Source organism: Pagrus pagrus (genome assembly GCF_965226575.1).
Source record: "Pagrus pagrus genome assembly, chromosome: 1".
Taxonomy (NCBI): domain Eukaryota; kingdom Metazoa; phylum Chordata; class Actinopteri; order Spariformes; family Sparidae; genus Pagrus; species Pagrus pagrus.
In genome coordinates, this window is record NC_140185.1 from 1667826 (window position 1) to 1687495 (window position 19670).

General features: G+C 38.8%; 1 protein-coding gene across 2 annotated transcripts; it reads left to right on the plus strand.

Annotated features, from left to right (window-relative positions):
* Window positions 1-1399: 1399 nt before the first annotated feature.
* Window positions 1400-18232, plus strand: hdgfl3 (HDGF like 3). 2 transcript variants are annotated; one of them, XM_084354717.1, is made up of 6 exons: window positions 1415-1728; window positions 2471-2547; window positions 3349-3487; window positions 3765-3926; window positions 10871-11005; window positions 14552-18232. In XM_084354717.1, exons 1-6 carry the CDS (start codon window positions 1645-1647, stop codon window positions 14576-14578), a joined length of 624 nt encoding a protein of 207 aa, XP_084210843.1. In that variant the 5' UTR covers window positions 1415-1644; the 3' UTR covers window positions 14579-18232. The 2 variants fall into 2 exon arrangements, with proteins under 2 accessions (XP_084210844.1, XP_084210843.1); XM_084354718.1 differs by lacking the exons at window positions 10871-11005; window positions 14552-18232 and adding an exon at window positions 10203-10387 and having other exon boundaries at window positions 1400-1728.
* The last annotated feature ends 1438 nt before the right edge of the window (window positions 18233-19670 follow it).

Sequence of the window (19670 nt, forward strand, 5' to 3'; positions counted from 1 at the left end):
AACAGCAGCTTGTTTTAAATACGCAGAAAATCAACCTGTTGTCAACGAGTCATTGATTATAGAGAGCAATAAGCAACCAATAACATAACAAAGGGGGCTAGAAGAATCAAATCAAATCAGGTTTTATTGTCACATACAATCATACACAGCCCACTGTAGTGAAATTTGTTCTCTGCATTAACACATCACTGAAGAGCAAGGGGCAGAGGGACCCAGGGACCAGCTGTGGCTCTAAGCCAGTGCCTGGGACAAGGGCACTGACATTAGAACTGACACTGAACTGAAATCAGACCTAATTTATTTGTTTTTGATGGTGGGGAAAACCAGAGCCCCGAAGAAAACCCATGAGAGCATGGGGAGAACATGCAGACTCCACACAGAAAGTCCCTGCCCCATCTGGAAAAGGGGATGAGTTTTTACATGACCAACCAAATTGGTTTGCAATGCACTAAGGGTAAAATGAAGAAGCAATATGTAGTTGATCTTATAGCAACAAAGTAAAGGAGAGATAGTTTTTGCATTCACCAACTGAAAAAGTGTGTTGTTCATCCAGGAGGAGTCTAGTCTATGAAGAAGCAACTTTATACAGGACTGAGAAGCAGTTTTCATAAAAGATTGTACTCCTACTCACATCTCTATTAGATATTGGCCTAATAACATTTCTATTTTAAATCCTTTACTGCAGAGAAGTGGTGAAGGATGCAAGAGTTAATTTTACGACAAGGAGGTAAGATATCCAAATTCAGAGACGAGTCAAATAGAACACAGTTATCTAATCTGAAATAAAAGATCCTCAGAAAAACAGAATCAATATTAAAATACTGGCTAGAGTAAAAACAAGGTGTACAGTCTGTAAAATGTTGAGTCATAAGACTTGTTGATATTAATAAAACTAGAAGCATGTTTTTGTTACCAAGTGCTGGTCAGGTGCTGTTTTTAGTGATCATGCTGGGGATATAGTTAGGCCAGCACAGTCAAGCAGGAACAAACAGTATGGTCCTGCTGCTGATGGAGCTAAAGAAGCATTTTATCCAATCATTTAGTGTTGAAAGGGATCAGGTACCAGCTAACAATACTTAGAAGATTCTTCCACCAATGCCAACTGTTGTTTAGCTGTGGAATGGCCAATAAAATAGGGAGATTTAAACTGGAGTTATGTATTTGATTAAGAGTGGTAATATTCTGGTAACTTTCAGCCTGCCACGTGGTATTAACTAGAAACTATGTTGGGTTTGGTTCCATTACACATTAAATTTGCAATTGTAGAGTAGAGACAGCGCTTTTTGTTGAATCCCCCGTACAATCCAGTATTTTTAAACCAATACACTTAAAGTAAATATCACATGCTTTTATTTCGAAAGACCGGAAGTTTGATCTTTCCTCCTCTACCTGGTTTGCGTTTCTTACAGATACTCTGCTCCAATTTAGGCAATTCTCGATTACGTTTACGCCTGAATTCGTGCGTAAGAGGATAGCCCTCTTCCAGGCCCCGTTTTCCGCGTTTTTTAATTATTTATTTCCGTGTAAACTGCAGTCTTGATATAAAAACATTGATGGTCGATAATTTAGCCCTGCGTTGAGGGCCCCGGGGAGAACTGCAAAGGATTAAAAACTCATCCCAGAGCTCACTTTTTATCAAGAGACATGGCTCGACCACGGCCGCGGGATTACACGGCAGGAGATTTGGTTTTCGCTAAAATGAAGGGATACCCGCACTGGCCGGCGAGGGTGAGTCTGGGTTGCGGCCGGGCTGGGAGCAAGGGAGGCGGGGTTGATTTACACAATACAGCCGCTGCTTCGCTGGGGGAACCGGAGGGATGCTACGGTGCCCCGAGCTCGGCTGGGTCTGACTCCGAAGCCACGTTTGGTCTGCGTATTCCTGCTACTGACGACCGAAACGTCTATTAAAAGCCTTTGTTTTCCGTTAGGTTGAGGGAAAATGTAGACATTTCAAAATGAGGAAAACACGTTAAATTTATTGGGCTCCATTTTCCGAGTGCGCCCCCCGCTACAGTCAGCTCATGCTTGAGTTGTAAAGCATTTTTTAAAATATTCATAATGTTCGATAATTAGTTCAACATGTGTTTTTCATTTAATGCAGTGCATCTAGCTGTCACCAATAGAATAACTGAGCCTGCAGTTGACCTCAGGTAACCTGTAATAGTACACCAGTCTCATTTGCAATAAATTATGTTATGTATGATAACAGCAGTGTTACTCCAAATTCAATGGCGCACATGGGTTATGGTGTCATGAGTGACTGGATGTCCACCGAGCAGCAGGCTGTCAGGCTCCTTTTGTAACCTTTCAAGTTCCGACGACCATCTCTACATTACAGTAGGTTCAGCCTGACTCACTTAAGTTTCACCTCAGCTCCATAGCAGTCAATTGGTAGATATTACCAGATCATTTGCACTAGGAAGATTATAATAAATATACAGTAACAGTTTTCTCTCTCCCTGTCCTTCAGATTGATGAGCTTCCAGAAGGAGCAGTCAAACCCCCTGCCAACAAGTACCCCATCTTCTTCTTTGGTACCCATGAAACGTAAGCACCTTTATTTTCCAGGATGTGCAGCATTTTACTTACATTCACGTTGTTTAAGAGAAAGGCAGCTGCCACTCTGACTTACATGACTGTAATGGAGCTGTGATACAGTTGGGCCATATTGGGACTACCACATCACATTTTCATGCAGGGAATTGTTTGAATTTTTTTTTATATTCCTGCCAATGCAATTCCAAACTGTAGTTTTTTCCAATACCTTGTTTACAGAATATCAACCTTTAAGCTTGCATGTGAAAGTTAATTCTTGGGCATGAACATGACATGTTCTGGAGCTTTTGACCACATCTTGCAGGTGTCAGTTGTCATCAGGTGACCTAAATATGAGTCATGTGATTGCAATCATATACCAACACCTGAGAACAGGGTTTACCCTTTTTTTATTTAACAAAATATGGTGAACTGCTAAATGCAGTGTTGAATAAAGTAATAAATAAAATATGGTCTAAAGCTATTAGACTAATTTCAGTACTTTACAGTTTTTGAGGGTCAGTGGTACAGATACAGTTCTGTCAGAGGTTTGACATTCAGGCCTATGTATAAGCAAACTTTAAAAAATAAATAAATAGATGGGTCAGCAAGGCTTTACCTGTGTAGATAAATGCAGTGTCTTGGTTGGAAGATGCCCAGATGCTCAGATTTTTTGCAAAATTTTACATCTTTAGCTCTTATGTGTAAACCTCCAATTATTCTGTGCTTACTGGTGAGTGTAACTCCTGAAACATCAGGTAAAAATGTTTTAGAGATAGTGGTAGCAGTAAATGTCTCTTCCCCCTTCTGAAGTGCATTCTTGGGCCCGAAGGATCTTCTGCCCTACAAGGAGTATAAAGACAAATTTGGCAAGTCCAACAAGAGGAAAGGCTTCAATGAGGGCCTGTGGGAGATTGAGAACAACCCTGGAGTCAAGTTCACAGGCTATCAGGTCAGTCAGCAGTCTATTGTGTCTGTGGTTCAGAGAGACAACAGGGAGAAAACATGAGGACATGCCAACAGACAGGCTTGATGCTCAACAAAGCCAAAACTCTAAGACACAAATGGAATGGCTGTTCAAAGCCGATAGCTTTTGTGGAAGAAAGATTGATTAATTGTTCTTAACTTGCTGCTTCACATTTCTAAATTGAAAGTGTCACTTACTGTTGAACTAGTCATTTCTGCTTTTCATTTTGCAAGAAAAAATGATGAGCATCTCTCGTTCACAGGCCATCCACCAACAGAGTTCGTCAGAAACAGAAGAGGGGGGAAACACTGCTGATGGCAGCAGTGAGGGAGAGGAGGGCGACTCTGTTGAGGAGGAAGATGACAAGGAGAAGCTAAAGGGGGACAAGACTGGATCCAAACGGAAAAAGACAGCCACCTCCAAGGTACTTCAGTTGGTAAACACTCTTTCACAGGAGCGAGGACAATTCAGGTATAAAGGAGCACTGAGGATGGTGTGACACTTCTCATGTTTGTGGTACTGACAGGGAAAACTAGCCTCAGACACTCTGGTTACACGTCATCATTGATCTGTGAAATTGAAGGCATAGTATTTTGGGATTTTTAAGTTCTGAACTTTGCTGTAAAAGAGTAAATGTTCTGGTGTGGTCATGCACAAACAGGTTGACACGAGCACTGGCATTTTTCAAGGTCTCACTCGCTTCAAACAAACTAGTTTGCATGACTTTTTGCCTGACCATGTCCAAAGGTTCCAAATGACCACACACAGCCTCCACTGCATGCCACTGCCTCCCTGACCACCCTCCACAAATTATTCTGGAGGTTTTTGAAGTCTTAAGCGTGTCTTTGAAAGTCACTACTCGGAGGCATCCATGGCGTTTCTACACACCGGGCCAGATGGAGGTTTGAGTCTTCCAGTTGAGGGTTTTTTAAAATAGGACATAGTCGTTGATTTCTCCTGGTTTTTTATTCTGCTGAAAGTTCTATAGTATCACTATGTAGTATTTCTCATGCTTTCATTCATCTGACCATGTTAGCTTCTTTAACAACCTCTGCTCCTGATAATCTTACTCTTACTGTTACTGTTCACTGTGCCATTCTCTTCTGTTTGACCTTGCCTTTATTTTGAAAGAAAAAAAAAGGTTTGAAGGGCTGGGGTGTGAGCACTGCCACACTGTTACTGTATTAGTGCATAAGCCATTGCTGTAAATGGAAGCAGGTTGAAAAAGTCACATGCATCCTGCTCTTCACTTAGCAACCACTGTTGCCTAGCAACTGGGCTCCATTACGCACAGCACATGTGGTGCATCCAAAGGAATGTGGCACTGTGGGGAAGCGGTTTGCTGATGTGTGTGCCCTGTCACATCATTGAAACACAGTGTGTGTGTGTGTGTGTGTGTGTGTGTGTGTGTGTGTGTGTCTGTGTGTGTGTGTGAGGTACATGAGAGAACTTCTCAGCTGAGAAAAGATTAAATGTGATCTCTGTGTTTATTGGGTGGGGAGAGGGGGCAACTATCATTTGGTTGTTCATCAACCTCCCCTCACTCCTCTTTCAACCCAAACCCCCTCGCTCTCGCTCACACACACACATACACACGTGCATACTAACCAAAGGTGTAATTATTATTGAATCTTCAAATGGAGCTCTTGGAAGTATTTAGGTTTTTATAAGCAGCTGATGACTGATGCTGGAGTTTTGATGGTTTTATGAGATGGGTTGTGCCACTGCTACTACTGATGCAACTACTGCTGCTACTAATACTTCAAAATGTGTAGATACATGAATTACTATTGAAATAGTGTGACAATTTGCTTATAGTGTATCAAGGTTCAAGGATTCATTCATTTTCATTATATAACACAGAGTTGCATATGAAATGAAAGTTTGTAACTCCTTCGTGCCCCACAAACATAGTACATATATACAGTTATTTATATACATATACATACACATGTAATGCAGTTTTTGGTGTGACAATTTGCTTATAGTGTATCAAGGTTCAAGGATTCATTCATTTTCATTATATAACACAGAGTTGCATATGAAATGAAAGTTTGTAACTCCTTCGTGCCCCACAAACATAGTACATATATACAGTTATTTATATACATATACATACACATGTAATGCAGTTTTTGGTGTGACAATTTGCTTATAGTGTATCAAGGTTCAAGGATTCATTCATTTTCATTATATAACACAGAGTTGCATATGAAATGAAAGTTTGTAACTCCTTCGTGCCCCACAAACATAGTACATATATACAGTTATTTATATACATATACATACACATGTAATGCAGTTTTTGATGATCCATCAGGGTAGCAGCAGTGTTTTCCACAGGAGTTTGTGAGACTAAGGTGGGTGGACCTCGGACCCTCAAAGGGCGTCCGGGGGCATGCTCCTCCCTAAGAAAATTTTTAAGTTTAAATGCATCAATCTGGTGCACTTATCTCATAAATAACATGACCATAAATGAGAAATTGAGGAAAATGTAAAATAATATATCACTAAGCTTTGGCTCTGCTGCCTGGTGATTAGTCCAGTCCTAACAACGCTCATTACACAGCTCTGGCTATACAATGTTAACACAAGCCTATAAACTATAGTCAATAGTCAATATCAATCTATTGCTTTTAATCTTGTAGCCAAAAATGTAACTAAATGTTGACTGAGAGACCAGATAATCATTGTCTTGTTAAAAAATGATGGCCACTCGTGAGTGCCATCTGAGCTTCATATTGTCTGGTCTGTGTGGTTGAGGTTGCTGCTGGAAAACGAGTGTCATTTCGTGCTGTGCGCATGTGAACGCAACGCAGTTATCTTTCTGAGTAGTGGTTTACACCACTGCCCATAAACGTAATAAATAACATCAGTTGTATTTCAGTTTCACATTTCTCAGTCACAGAACAGCAGTGGAAGTGGCTGGTAAATAAAACACAGACAGAGAGATAGAGGCTCTGCACTGCCCAGCTAGGTTAACAAGACAGATGAACAGGAGAGAGACTGTCTACAAGCTAGCACATCAACTTAACATTAGTGTTAGAGACGACAAGTTTGCCTGACAGCTGTTCCTGTATATAGATACAATTGTGGTGAAAAGTTTTCATCCAGTTGTATAGAACATGTATATCATGGCAGTCTTGAGTTCTAAGGATTCATTCAACTCTCATTTTTCTGTGATTCAATGAGAGGAACACATACTACTTTGTCTCAAAAAACATTCATGAAGTTTGGTTCAGTAATTAATTTACTATAGGTCCTCTGAAAATATGGCCAAATCTGCTGGTTTAAAAATATACATACAGTAATTCTTGTAAACTTTTGACCATGACTATGTAACTACAGTCATGGTCAAAATTTTCATCCACTTTATGACCACAACTTTATGAACATTATGACCACCTGCCTAATATTGTGAAGGTTCCCCTTGTGCAGCCAAACAGCTCTGACCTGTCAAGACATGGACTTAAGACCTCTGAGGGTGTCCTGTGGTGTCTGGCACCAGGGTGTTTTATAGTGGATCCTCTGGGTCCTGTATGTTGGGGTTGGGGCCTCCATGGATCAGACCTGATCCAGCACGTCTTACAGATGCTCGATCAGATTGGGATCTGGGGAATTTGGAGGCCCAGTCAACACCTTGGGCCCTTTGTTGTGTTCCTCGAGCTGTTCCTGAGCAGTGTTTGCGGTGTGTCAGGGCTCATTGTCCTGCTGGGGGGCCACTGCCATCGGGTAGTGTTGTTGTGACGAGGGGGTGTACTTGGTCCACAACAGTGTTTGGATGGGTGGTGTGTGTCAAGTGGCATTCACATGAATGACAGCACCCAAGGTTTCCCAGCAGAACATCACATTGTGATGAGATGATCAATGTTATTCACGTCACCTGTCAGTGGTTTTAATGTTGTAGCTTATCGGTGTATATCATGCCTGAGCCCTCACAGACTTAGTTGACATCACCTGGTAGTGTTTAAGTGAGAGAGGCTGCAAAGGGCCACTGGTATAGGTAGGACAGTGCTATCTGATGTTTCACTTTAACTTTTAGGTTTTGGACTTTTGATTTTACATTTTAAAATATATACCAATAGCCTTATAACACAAAACAAAAGCCTGGAGTACACATAAACATGAATAGAAGCCTATTCAGTCGGAAGTTTCAGGGAAAACATTTCCATATTGTGTCAAAGGCTTACTTTTTTGTTGTCTAATTAAAGGATAACTACCGTTTTTTACAACCTGGACCTTATTTCCAGCAAAATATATGGTCATGTACTCACCCAGATAACTTTGGTGTCATTCGGCGTCGTTCGGACGAAATTAGATCCAGTGTAGCGCCGATATATCTATATAATGCGAGTGACGGGGCATCGACACACAGCCTCTATATAACGCATTATCTGCCACGAAAGTAGTTCATTCCACCAATATTTTGTTACGATATGCTAGTGCTATTCCCCTCTGAGTCCGGGCTCGTCTGTTATCAACATCCGGGGTCTGTAGGTTGACCTACTACCTCTGACCTGGAAGATGTCGTCTCTGAGCTGCACGCGCACCCGCGACAGCCGGCTTGTTTACCTGTAGCTGCTACTGCTAGTTTGACCCCGGATGTTGATAACAGACGAGCCCGGACTCAGGGGGGAATAGCACTAGCGTATCATGACAAAATATTGGTGAAATGAACTAGTTTCGTGGCAGATAATGCGTTATATAGAGGCTGTGTGTCGATGCCCCGTCACTCGCATTATATGGATATATCGGCGCTATGCTGGATCTAATTTCGTCCGAACGACTTCAAATGACACCAAAGTTATCTGGGTGAGTAAATGACCATATATTTTGCTAGAAATAAGGTCCAGGTTGTAAAAAACGGTAGTTATCCTTTAAGTTATTTAAGTAGGGAAACAATTCCTGAAGAAAATGTCCAATGTTAGGTAGTGATTAAGAACATTTGTTTGTGAATAAAAAATGGTGCATATGGAATAACGACAGAATCTGGATTATGGTTGTTTTAAGTGTTTTCGAGGTCCCTGGTTACCCATGGTAACCCTGTGTATAGTGTTAATGCTATAAACTATCTACAGGAGCTGACAAAGGAACTCCAAATGATGAAGAGAGAAAAATCAGTTGTCACGGGCTAGAAATGAGAGATTTATTTCTGTGTCAAATCCAGGTCCCATTATTTAAAACCCAACTACCAGTGTTATTATTGTAAACAGCATATGTGCAGCCCTAGAATGTAAAGCTTTACTTGCATAACAACAGTAGCTCAGAGGGGTGGGGATTGGTAGTTGCTCAATTTTATGTTTTTTGTTTTGTGTGAAAAACATTCAAAAACTGTAAGACACAAAAGCCAAAACTAATCAGATTTGAGTTGAGGTACTTTCATAAAATTATTAAAGATGCACTCACACCTCACACAACAGCTAGTTTTGGGGAAGACATTTTAATCAGAAAGGAAAGATCTTCATTGGCTGATTTTTTTTTCTGCCTAAACAAACTTAAACAAACTCTCTTTTGTTTTCATGACTGAATAAACAAACTGACTTTAAAGAAAAACACAATTTCATAGTGTTTTACGTTGTTTATATGTGGCAGACCCTTTCTAGGTTCAAACAGACCTTCTTTTCCTCTGAGAACAGGTTGTTTTGAGTTTGAATTTCTTCTCCAAAACTACATAGTGCCCCTTTTAAGACAATACAATTTTTGATCACTTATCATCAGTAATGTAGATATAATGACTCAGTGGGTAAAGGCTTTAGAACAAGTAGAACAGTCTGGTAAGTTCAGAAAATGACATCACTTTACTGTAACGTCTTTAAAACAGGGGTGCCTAAACTTGAAAACTGAAAAATGAAAACTTAAAGGTTGGCCACGGTCCAAAAGCAGGCCCCTGTGAATATTTTTGTTTAGGAGCAAAACAATCCCAAGTTCCCTTAATTGACTGACTTCCTATGCAAAGTGTCACTCTGGCCGCTGTGCTCAGATTATGAAAAATAAATGAAAGTATCCTACATATTTAGGTAACATTTTTAACCCACAAAAATAAAACGGCATAAGCAGTGATTTATATTATTATTATTTTTTTAATTTATTTTTTCTTAGATGTTGTTTTTCGCTTGAAATCCCTGGCGGACCAAATTAAACCTTATTGTGGGCCAACTTTGAGCAGCCCCACATTAAAACCAGGAAAAGACAACCCTTGTGCCATATCACGATAAAATGATGTACTAAATCTAAGATGATTAATACTCCGATATCATAATAACAATAAAATATTGATGCATTTCCCAGCCATAAGTCTACATACTTTTACAGTCTGCCATTTTATTTGTGTTTCAGAATAATAGTGTATGAATTTATCCATAAAACAGTGCCCTCAAATACTCCACAATGGAACAAAAAAGTAAAATCCATATGTACGTATGTGCATGTTTTTGCGCTTACAGTCCCATCCATGGTGCAATCTTCCACATTCTAAAGATGTGAAAAATCACTGTTGTACAACTCAAAAGCTGTCAATGATGATGCAAAATGATGCAAAATCTATTTTTTCTGCTCAATACTGTTATATAGGGAGTAGTGACTGAGTGAACAATGGAGTGATTTTAGACACAGCTTAAAGAAGAAAACAAATCTGCAGATGAGGAATTAGAAAGAAGTGATCTTACTAGACCTTGTTGCCTGCTTGTCATCTCTGCTGCAGGCGATGGCTCCAGGCTACATTAGCCACGAGCATAACACACCTGAATCTACAACCACACTGTCGGTGGTCAAGTTGCATTGGATTATGAGTTGGATTATGTAGACACCAGGTTTTGACAAGTAAGGTAAATGCGTGGCTCTGCTGCATTGATTTCAATCTTTCTTTTTTTAAACTGTTCATCATGAGTCTGTCAGTGTCACAGGTCTTCAATGCTAATTTGTGGAATACTATTTAAGTAAACTTTTAAACAATTTAGAGGGGACAGACCGTTTTAATCGGGTTTTAAAATATAGTGAGGAGACACTTTTAATTATATTTGTATCATAAGTTCATTCACTCCAAAGTATCCAACAACTTTATATAACATATTCACAGTGCAATATTTATTATTCCTTTCTGACCTGATATATTATTTTAGTGTAACAATTTAAAAGTGTTACATCCCGTAATACATTTGCCAGTTTATGTAATAATGTATCAAGTTATGAGGAAAAAGTTGCATGCCACAGGGGCACTGTGTGCAGTAAAGTCATCTAAGATTACAGTGTGAATGATTATTGTCCTCTTCTAACTGGTTTTCAGAGCATCATGTGCTGCTAATGACATTTTATTTCTGTTAGAAATGAAAATTCTGCCACTCAACAAGTGTTCTTGTGTGTGTGTGGCAGAAGTCCTCCAAGCTGTCGAGGATCTCTTCTGGAGAGGATGACCTAGAGAAGGATGGGAAAGATGACGACCAGAAGAGTGGCTCAGAGGCAGGAGACCCTGACAATGACATCATCCAAAATACCACCGACAGTAAGGTGTGATTCATAAACGCCTACATATTCAGCACTCTGATCATTCATTAGTGCTCTCTTGGCACATGTGCACAGGAACAGGCCACAGTTAAACGTTGGAATTCCATAATACCTGGCCTTAAATCTCACACTTTTTGAGTATCTTCCTAATTTTTCTGACCTGAAATAATTTAATACTGCGAATTGCAAAGCAGTTTTGTGAGGGTTAATTCTCTGTTGAAAGTCTCTAGTTGAATAAGACAGCTGCGATAACCTATTCGATGAGAAAGTTCTTCAGATTACTCTGTGGATAACTGTAGATTTGAAAAACTACAGAACCACATAAAAGTTTATCATGATTTCATCATGATGTTGTTTGAATATAGTTTATTGATTTTAAGTTGCCAACTTTACACCTGGCCAGGGACCACTGATGAAAAAATTGCCACTTGGCTAGTTCTGGCATATTTACTGTAATGTTCATCAATATGTATTGTCCCTGAGAAATAAACTAGTAGAGTAAAATAAGACAATAAAAAACATGAAGTTATTATATCAGCGTATCAGATTATCAGCGACCCCACACATGCAGCCCATCAGGGATGTGTTTTAGATTACCTCTATGTAAAACAAGTAGAAGGAAGTTTGGTTTTGAGTCCATTATACTTGAACTGTGAACAGTCACAACACAAGATTGGACAGATTACCCTTGCCTTGTGTAGACACTAAGAAATGCACCTGCACTTTTGACCTTCTCCTAGTCCATCCCTTTGTGTTTTTTTTAATTTGTGTAAATGAATTGTCTATTCTGTTTGGGTGTCCGCTTATGAATGACCCTTGAGGGACGAATAAAGTATTTTGAATTGAACTTATAAAAACTACATAGTGCTTACTGGAGTCCCAGAAATTTTGAGTGTGCACCTTGGTCCCGGATTTTGACCTCTGAGTACTTGAGGTCACAAGAGGTCGCTAGCTATCTATTTCTGACTAGCAAGCTACAATAGAGTACACACACATCCAGACATCAGGGTAGTGTGTTTTTCAAAATTTAAGGAAAAGTCAGCAGTTAAATATATTGCTCCTCTGTGAGTGTGTGTGTGCATCAGGGTTCATATTACAATTTCAGTTTTTGTGTGCATGTTGATTGGCACCGTAAATTAAATCAGACAAATTCTAGTGAACCAAATAATCTCCTAACTATCACCTACTTTATTCATGCCTGTATGTCAGATTTGTGCCACGCCTATTCTGAGGAAGCTGTCAGTCCCACATGGAGTCAGATCAGATCACAGTAAACCCAACCACCCTAGATCAGGCTCTTTAGAATCCTTTTCTTTATTATATTTTCATAAAAACGGAAATCAAAGAAATAACAAAACCCTAAATGTAGTTCAGACAATAAAAATAGAAATAGATGTTAGCACAAAGCTAACTCTAACGTTTACAAACTACTTTTCTAAATTAATTTGACTCTCAAATTTACTCTGCTATAATGGTTGGTAAATTAGAATTTGCCAACAAATGGAATGTGATTTTAGTCATTTAGAGTAGATGCATTTAGGTTTTTAAGATAATACAGACACCAAATACTACTCTTTATCTTTATCTGGCAAATTAAAATAACACCACAATCCCAGCTTGTATTTTGACAGTAGAAGGAAGGGTCTAAAAAGATGAGCTCCACTTCCAGGTCTATTTGTGCAGGCGCTCTCAGTTAAAGGAATAGTTCACTCTCGAACGAAATTCTGCATTATCGACTCACCCTCATGCTGATGAGAAGTCCGGTGTAGTTTCTTATTCCTCAAAGTGCAGCTGGAGACCAGCGGGGGTACCGTCCGGCAGCAAAAATCCATATAACGGGCGTCAATGATGCCTGAGACAAAAAGGTCCATAAAACTACACAAACACTTTGTAATATTCCTCCATACTGCTCGTCCGCTGCAATCCAAGTGTCCTGAAGTGGCAACATCCAGAGTTTACTCGAAACGTCATTTAGTAAATTTTTCGAGCCTAAACAGTCACTATACTATATTTGCCTGGAGGCACGCTCCCACGTGCACACGAGTCTCCCTCACAGCCGCTTGCACTACGGAAGCCGCGCCAGACAAGATCAACGAGAACTTGCGATAGATACACACCGGTATTTACATCCTGCTGTGAGTTTCAAAGTTTCAAATCACTAGTGCAGGCAGATCCCTCTTGTGTTTGTGTGTCGCTCGGTCGCTCACAGCTGAATGTAAACTGCACTTTGAGGAATAAGAAACTACACCGGACTTCTCATCAGCATGAGGGTGAGTCCATAATGACTGAATTTCGTTCTAGAGTGAACTATTCCTTTAAAGTTTGATCTGAGGTTCTCAGGATCTCAGATTCAGACTGCCATGAGTGACAGCAAGCAGCATTTATCGTGTTGAGCGTGATAATCCCTGTTGCTTGTTCAAATGTAGTTACACAATTCCTCTTGAATGCTTAACTCATCTGTTACACTCATGATTCTGTCCTCCCTCGTGCAAAATCAAATTCTGTTTTTACAAATCTGTGCCTGTGTGTTCTCAAAGGTTGTCTTGCAGGCTTAGTGCTACTTGAATTAGTTTTGTGCTCTCCCAAATCTTCTGTCATCAATATCAGAGCAGCTGTGGGTGTTGTCCACCTCTGGCCACAGGAGGCACCTGTATACCATTTTGGCTGCACTTGAAACAATGCAGGGATGGGCCACCTTGTAGGCAGAAGTAAACAAGCTGTCATTACTGCAGTGGCATCTGCCCCTGGTATAACATCAAAATGCATGCCAAGGATTATACTACACACACCTTTGCTAAGAAATCTGCCAAGGACATGTCATTGAACCTGTTACATGTTGGAAATATATTCATTAAAATGGCAAAAGATAAAAGCTTCTGAATTTAGTCAACTTTAAATGGAATGCTACATGACATTCATTTGCTTATCACCAAAGCCACACTGACTTTTATGTGCTAAACTTAAACTTTGGGTAAAAAAAGAAAACAAAATCCACAGATCCCTGACCAGGGACAGCTAAACATCGAGCTGCCTGCCTCCTGGGGAGGCATGAAGTTGGTCTGAAAAGCTGTCTTTGGGTTGCCACTGTAAGCTCCCAGATATTTAGAGACCAAAACAGATAAAGGAAGAGTGAATACTGGACACAAACACAACTCTAAATGAATGCTAATGTTTCTCTCCGTCTGCATGATCGTGAGTTGTTTCTGCAGCCCCAAAAAATCAGGTGTTGAAAGTTTAACAGCTTACAATGAGATGCACACTTCATTATTAAATCAGTTAACTGTGTAATGTAAACATTGTATTTAAAGTACAACATGTCTCATTTGTATGGTTTACTATTTGTCTATCACTGTAGTTGCTACTATCATTATTGAGCCTTCTACTTATAACACAGTTACAGTTATTATCCTATTTATATTTGTTTTAATTGTTATTAACTCTTTTAAATAACTTTGCAAAGCACTTTAGTCTTCATTTTACTTAATTTGACTAATACTACTACCAACAATGCTAATAATAACTGTATTTCTTTATTATTGGTCCCGTCAGAACCAGCTGCTCATAGAAGAACATTAAGAGATGAGAGCCTGAAGAGGAAATCATTCTGTGTAGCTGTAATGTTGGAAAGGTGAATCTACAAAATGATTTCTCATCAGCACCATCTACTGGCTGCCATCGTCACCTCCACTTCTCTGTGGAACTTCCAGTATGTGTTTTGTGTGAAAGATGCACCCATACTGCTATACATAGCACTCATGTGGATGCCAGGTTATAACTGGGCATTATGTCACACTGTTTTTTCAGCACATAAACTTAGTGCCAATATCTGTGTCAGAAATCAAAGCAAAGCCGTTGTCATCTTTAAATCTCTCAATCATACATTAAAATAGTTAATCACTTTTATCGAGTAACTCTGAAAGCTTGTAAGTTTATGTTGTTGAATAAACAAATTCTAGGATATTTAAAGGGGCATTAAGTACTTGAAGACTTTTATCATGCTCTATTGGCAAACATTAGCACTGATAACATTAGCAGTGTTTATATAAAGCCTTTTTTCTACTAGGCTCTGACTGATAGCCCAATCAGAATAAAATGTTTGGAATTGTATACTCCTTTCATAACCTGTTAAGTGACACTTATTTATAAAGTCATTTGTGGGTAGTGTGGGTGGCTGCAAAAGTAGAACTAAATCTGTTGCTTCACGAGAAAACATTGCAGTAAAATGTCTTCCCTATCTTTTGCTTTAGTTCATTTAAAGGTCCCATGTTATGCTTATGTCCAAGCATCTGGGTGTCTACAAGAATAGGTGTAAATGCTTTAATCTTTTAAAAAAAAACACATTATTTTTCTCATGCTGTCTACTGCTGCAGCACCTCCATTCATTCTCTGTCTGACTGCTCCGTTTTAGTGCCTGTTTCTTTAAGGCTCCCCCTCCTGAAAAGCCCAGTCTGCTCTGATTGTTCAGCTTTTAGAGTCCTGAGCAGGCATCCCACTACTTTCCACATCAGCTCTGTCTGTGTTTTTGCGAACATGGCCATGATGATGGCGGTGACTGTGTAGTCCTCACAGCTTGTTTTAGAGGAACAGTGTCTGAATTTGGGCTGTGTGCATTTCTGTGTGGATTGAGCATTTTGACCCTTTCGCAGTATTTATGCAGCAGCTAGACCTGCTTTATAATGAAAGAAGACAGAAACGCATATCTCTCTCTATAGTATGGGATCTTTAAAGCCTTGACATAATAATCTTAACTCAAGGTCTGCTTCCTAACTTTTTTCAGAACTACTGTATCCCTTGTTGGCTCAGTTGTCATATAAAAATAAATTGGAAAAAGTCATTTTTGCAATTAATGATTGTGGAAAACATTTTAACTTACAGCCAAGTCACAATGCAAAGTCACAGTCTGACAATAGTAAGAGGTAGGCTAGCTAGAGTGAAGTCCAGTGAATAAATAATATTTCTGAATGCACAATACTACGATCACTGTGTTTTGTTTTAGCTTGAGAATGAGGCTGTTCATTAGCAGCGACGTAATTTCTGTTGGTAAGCAGCTGAATATACCCGTCGGCACTGAGCTAACAGAGAGACAAAAATGAATGACATTGTATGTACAGAAGCCCAGAGGGTAGCTCTTCTTTACTAGTTGGCTAGAACCCTGCTACACTAACTCTTTTGTTTGTTTGCTTTTTAATGTAATTTTGGATTTGTACTAAAAAGAGTGTAACAGATGTCCATTAAAACTTAATCTTTACAAAACTATTTTTCAGCAGGTTTCAAAGGACATGAAATGTCAGTAGCACAGCTTCTTAAGGTTTAGGCTAATAATATTTAAGTAAAGTGGAAATAGACAACCTTTTGACTTTGGTATTACAGTTGGCACTGCAGTCACAAACAGTGTTAACAACATGGCTACCACTAACAGCTTGGCTACTGTCTAAGCAAAAATCCACCTTAAGAATCCCAAGTTGACCTAGAAAGCCTGATCTCAGTGCTATGAAAAGGCAGAGCAAAGCACCCGGTTGTATTAATGAGTAGGCAGATTTCGTTACTTATTGATCTAGTAGAAAGAATGACCGTTTGAATCGTCTCAAGTCCCGCTGGTCAGGGGAAACATATCAGCGAGGAGACAGGCTTTGCAGACTGAAAAGCATAGTAAAAGCAAGACTTATATGTGATGGTGTCATTTTTTTACAGCCATTACACTGTGCAATCAGTATTTACTTCAGAATGATAAGTTAAAGCAAAAAAAGTTGTCTACTGCCAGTTTAATTTAAAAGTTTAATGGAGCAGATGAAACCTAAATGCCTTCTTATGTTTGAATAACTTCTTCAGCTGAAAGTTCACTGGTATTTATCTTTAACCCTGTCACTCCCTACAGTACATGCGGTATACGTGTCTGTGCTGTGGAACAGTGAAAAAGATTGCTTACTGCCTCTTTAATTATTGTTGATAGTTATTTATTATATGTGCTCAGAAAGCCAGTTTACAGTGGATTGCAAAATGTTTGTCACAATTAAAAAACAGTGTTGGTGCATCTCTACTCCGTATGTGACATGATATAATAGCATCATGTCACTACATGTCACATTTAGGCCAGATGAAACAGGGAATTGTGGTGGAATGGGTTCTTCCCAGTAGTTTATAATCACATATTGTAGATAGCCATCATTCAGTATTTATACTGGCCCATGCATACATATCTGTATTGTGTCACTCATGATCACCTGTCACTGTGTTCAAATGCATTTGACCTCCATATATATATATATATATATATACTCTCCTACCATCTAAGATATATGTTGGGTATTACAGTGTACTGATCACTCTAGTTGTAGCCTGAAATTGCTTTTTGCAAGGATAATTATGGGAGGGACATATGGAATGTTCTGTCAAACATTATCCATCACCCTATATGTTACTCTTTTATGTAACCAGAAAAAGAAGAATGGAAATACATAGATCAATGTATGAAGTGTTGTGCACAACTGGGTTACACATTGTAACTCAATATTAACTATATCTGTATATTTTACTTTTGCCGTAGAATATAGGACCACTATTCTACTTGGACTGCTTTAGGTAACAGCTCATCTTTTTATGGAAAGTAATACATCTGTTCTTTTGTGTATCTGTGAAATAGATCACTGTATATTTCAAAGCTTTTTATAGTGGCATGCTCTACTGTTGTACTCCAGATCATTCTTATATTAAAGTGTCTACTGGTTCTTAGTTTAAAATCACATATTTGTTGGTATGTGATGACTAAGAGGAAAAAGAACACACAATCCACCTCTTTCTGTTGCCTAGTCTCAACATCTAAACCTGACAGTCAACTGAACCACATTCATTTCTTAACTGTGAAAGAGCTGTAAAGAGGGTTTAATCTGAAAGTGGTGATGCTTTCTGAAATTGCCAAACCGATCACTTTCCCTGAGAGAGTTGACTTAGTTTGATTTAAGTTGACACCAGAGTGCTCTGTCATTTAACCATGTGCCAGTTGCCTTTACTTTGCTTCTTCTGTTGTTTTCATGAGATATCAACCTATTTATTTTTTTAATGGTAGCTGACACATTCTGTATGTAAACTCATGTTTTTTTTTAATTTCCTTCAGATTTTTATTATGCTTGCCTTTGGAACATTCTTTGCATTTTCAAGGTTTGTAATTTACTGTAAACTGTTTTTGCTGTTTATGGATGAGACTTTTACAAAATAAACTCATTGGAATGCATACTAAGGGTTGTATAGTACTCACTACACACAAACAAAACATGTTGCACGGGTATGAAATGGAGACACCTCTTCCATTCTTTGGTCCTCTTCACTAGTGGGGGGGAAAACATTTTTTTCCTGAGGGTGGTCCCGCTGGAAAAAGCTATCAATCCAATCAGCTTTTCTTTGTCAGCCTCAAGTGCATGTGGGCTCATCTGTGCTTTGAGCGTATATGAAACATTCAATCAACCTTTGATTAAATCTCAAATAATCACTGAGGGCTTGGCCCTCTTTTCAGTGATGTCGAGAGTACAATTAAAACATAATAAATATGCAAGTTCTGTTGCTGATTGCAAGAAAAATGATTACTCTTAACTGGATGAAGCCTAACCCTCCTACAATTGCTCAATGGTTACAAAAAGTAAATGACATGTTTACATGATGGAATGCATGATGACCACCAAGGAGACAGACACATCTATTATAGGAGACAGACACATCTATTATATATTATATTATATTATATTATATTATATTAGATATTTTTGGTTAACTGGATGTGTGCTCCAACCCTGTATGCTCTTATTATGTCTGTATGTCAAGTGAAGCCCAATCTCACGATGTTTTTCTCCTGTTGTTAAAAAAATTATCAACAAGAAAACAAATTATCAACAGAATACACTTAAAACTCGTTAAATTCAAGAGCAGAGGAGTTCAGACATCTTTAAATGGTTTAAATTGACTTATAGGTACAGTTGTGTTAAGTTTTACTGTGTACAGCACAAAAACTTCAAGCAGATTTCCCAAATGTTGTCTTTGCATGTGGGACATTAGCCAATTACTAGAAGGGGTCAAAGGAAGTGGTGTATGATGGCAAGTTATATATATTATATTGTATATCATATTGTTAACATAATTTGCGAACAAGAAACTCTTAAAACTCATCTGTTCACCATGTGCTGTAGGTGTTGTTGCTTTGTTGTGTATTGTTGTTTTTGTCGTTTACTGTTATTTCATTTGTAAAGCAACCTTGGGTTCCGTGAAAGGTGCTATATAAATTAAGGTTATTATTGTTATTATTGGGATAAGACCCAGTATTAAGCCTTGTGGAATCTCCTTTTACAATGGTAAAATGGTGACAAACCATTCTCTAAAATCGAACATTGCTGTTTATGAGACTGAAACAACAGAAAAGAAAAACCACACATAGCCTAATGTTGGAGTTTAGCATGATTAACATAATTTTGTTAAATCAACAAAGAGGGCAGCACAGTATTTCCCTTTGTCAATGTGGCACCCTGGACATTTTATTAGTTCATATTATGTACAGAATTAGGATTTTATTAGTTCTTGTAATTAACTTGGTCCCCCTACTATTATTTTTCTGATTAATCTAATTTAAAATGCCTTGTGTCACTACCAAAAACAGGGGAAACTCACCTGCTTCACGTTAAGTACC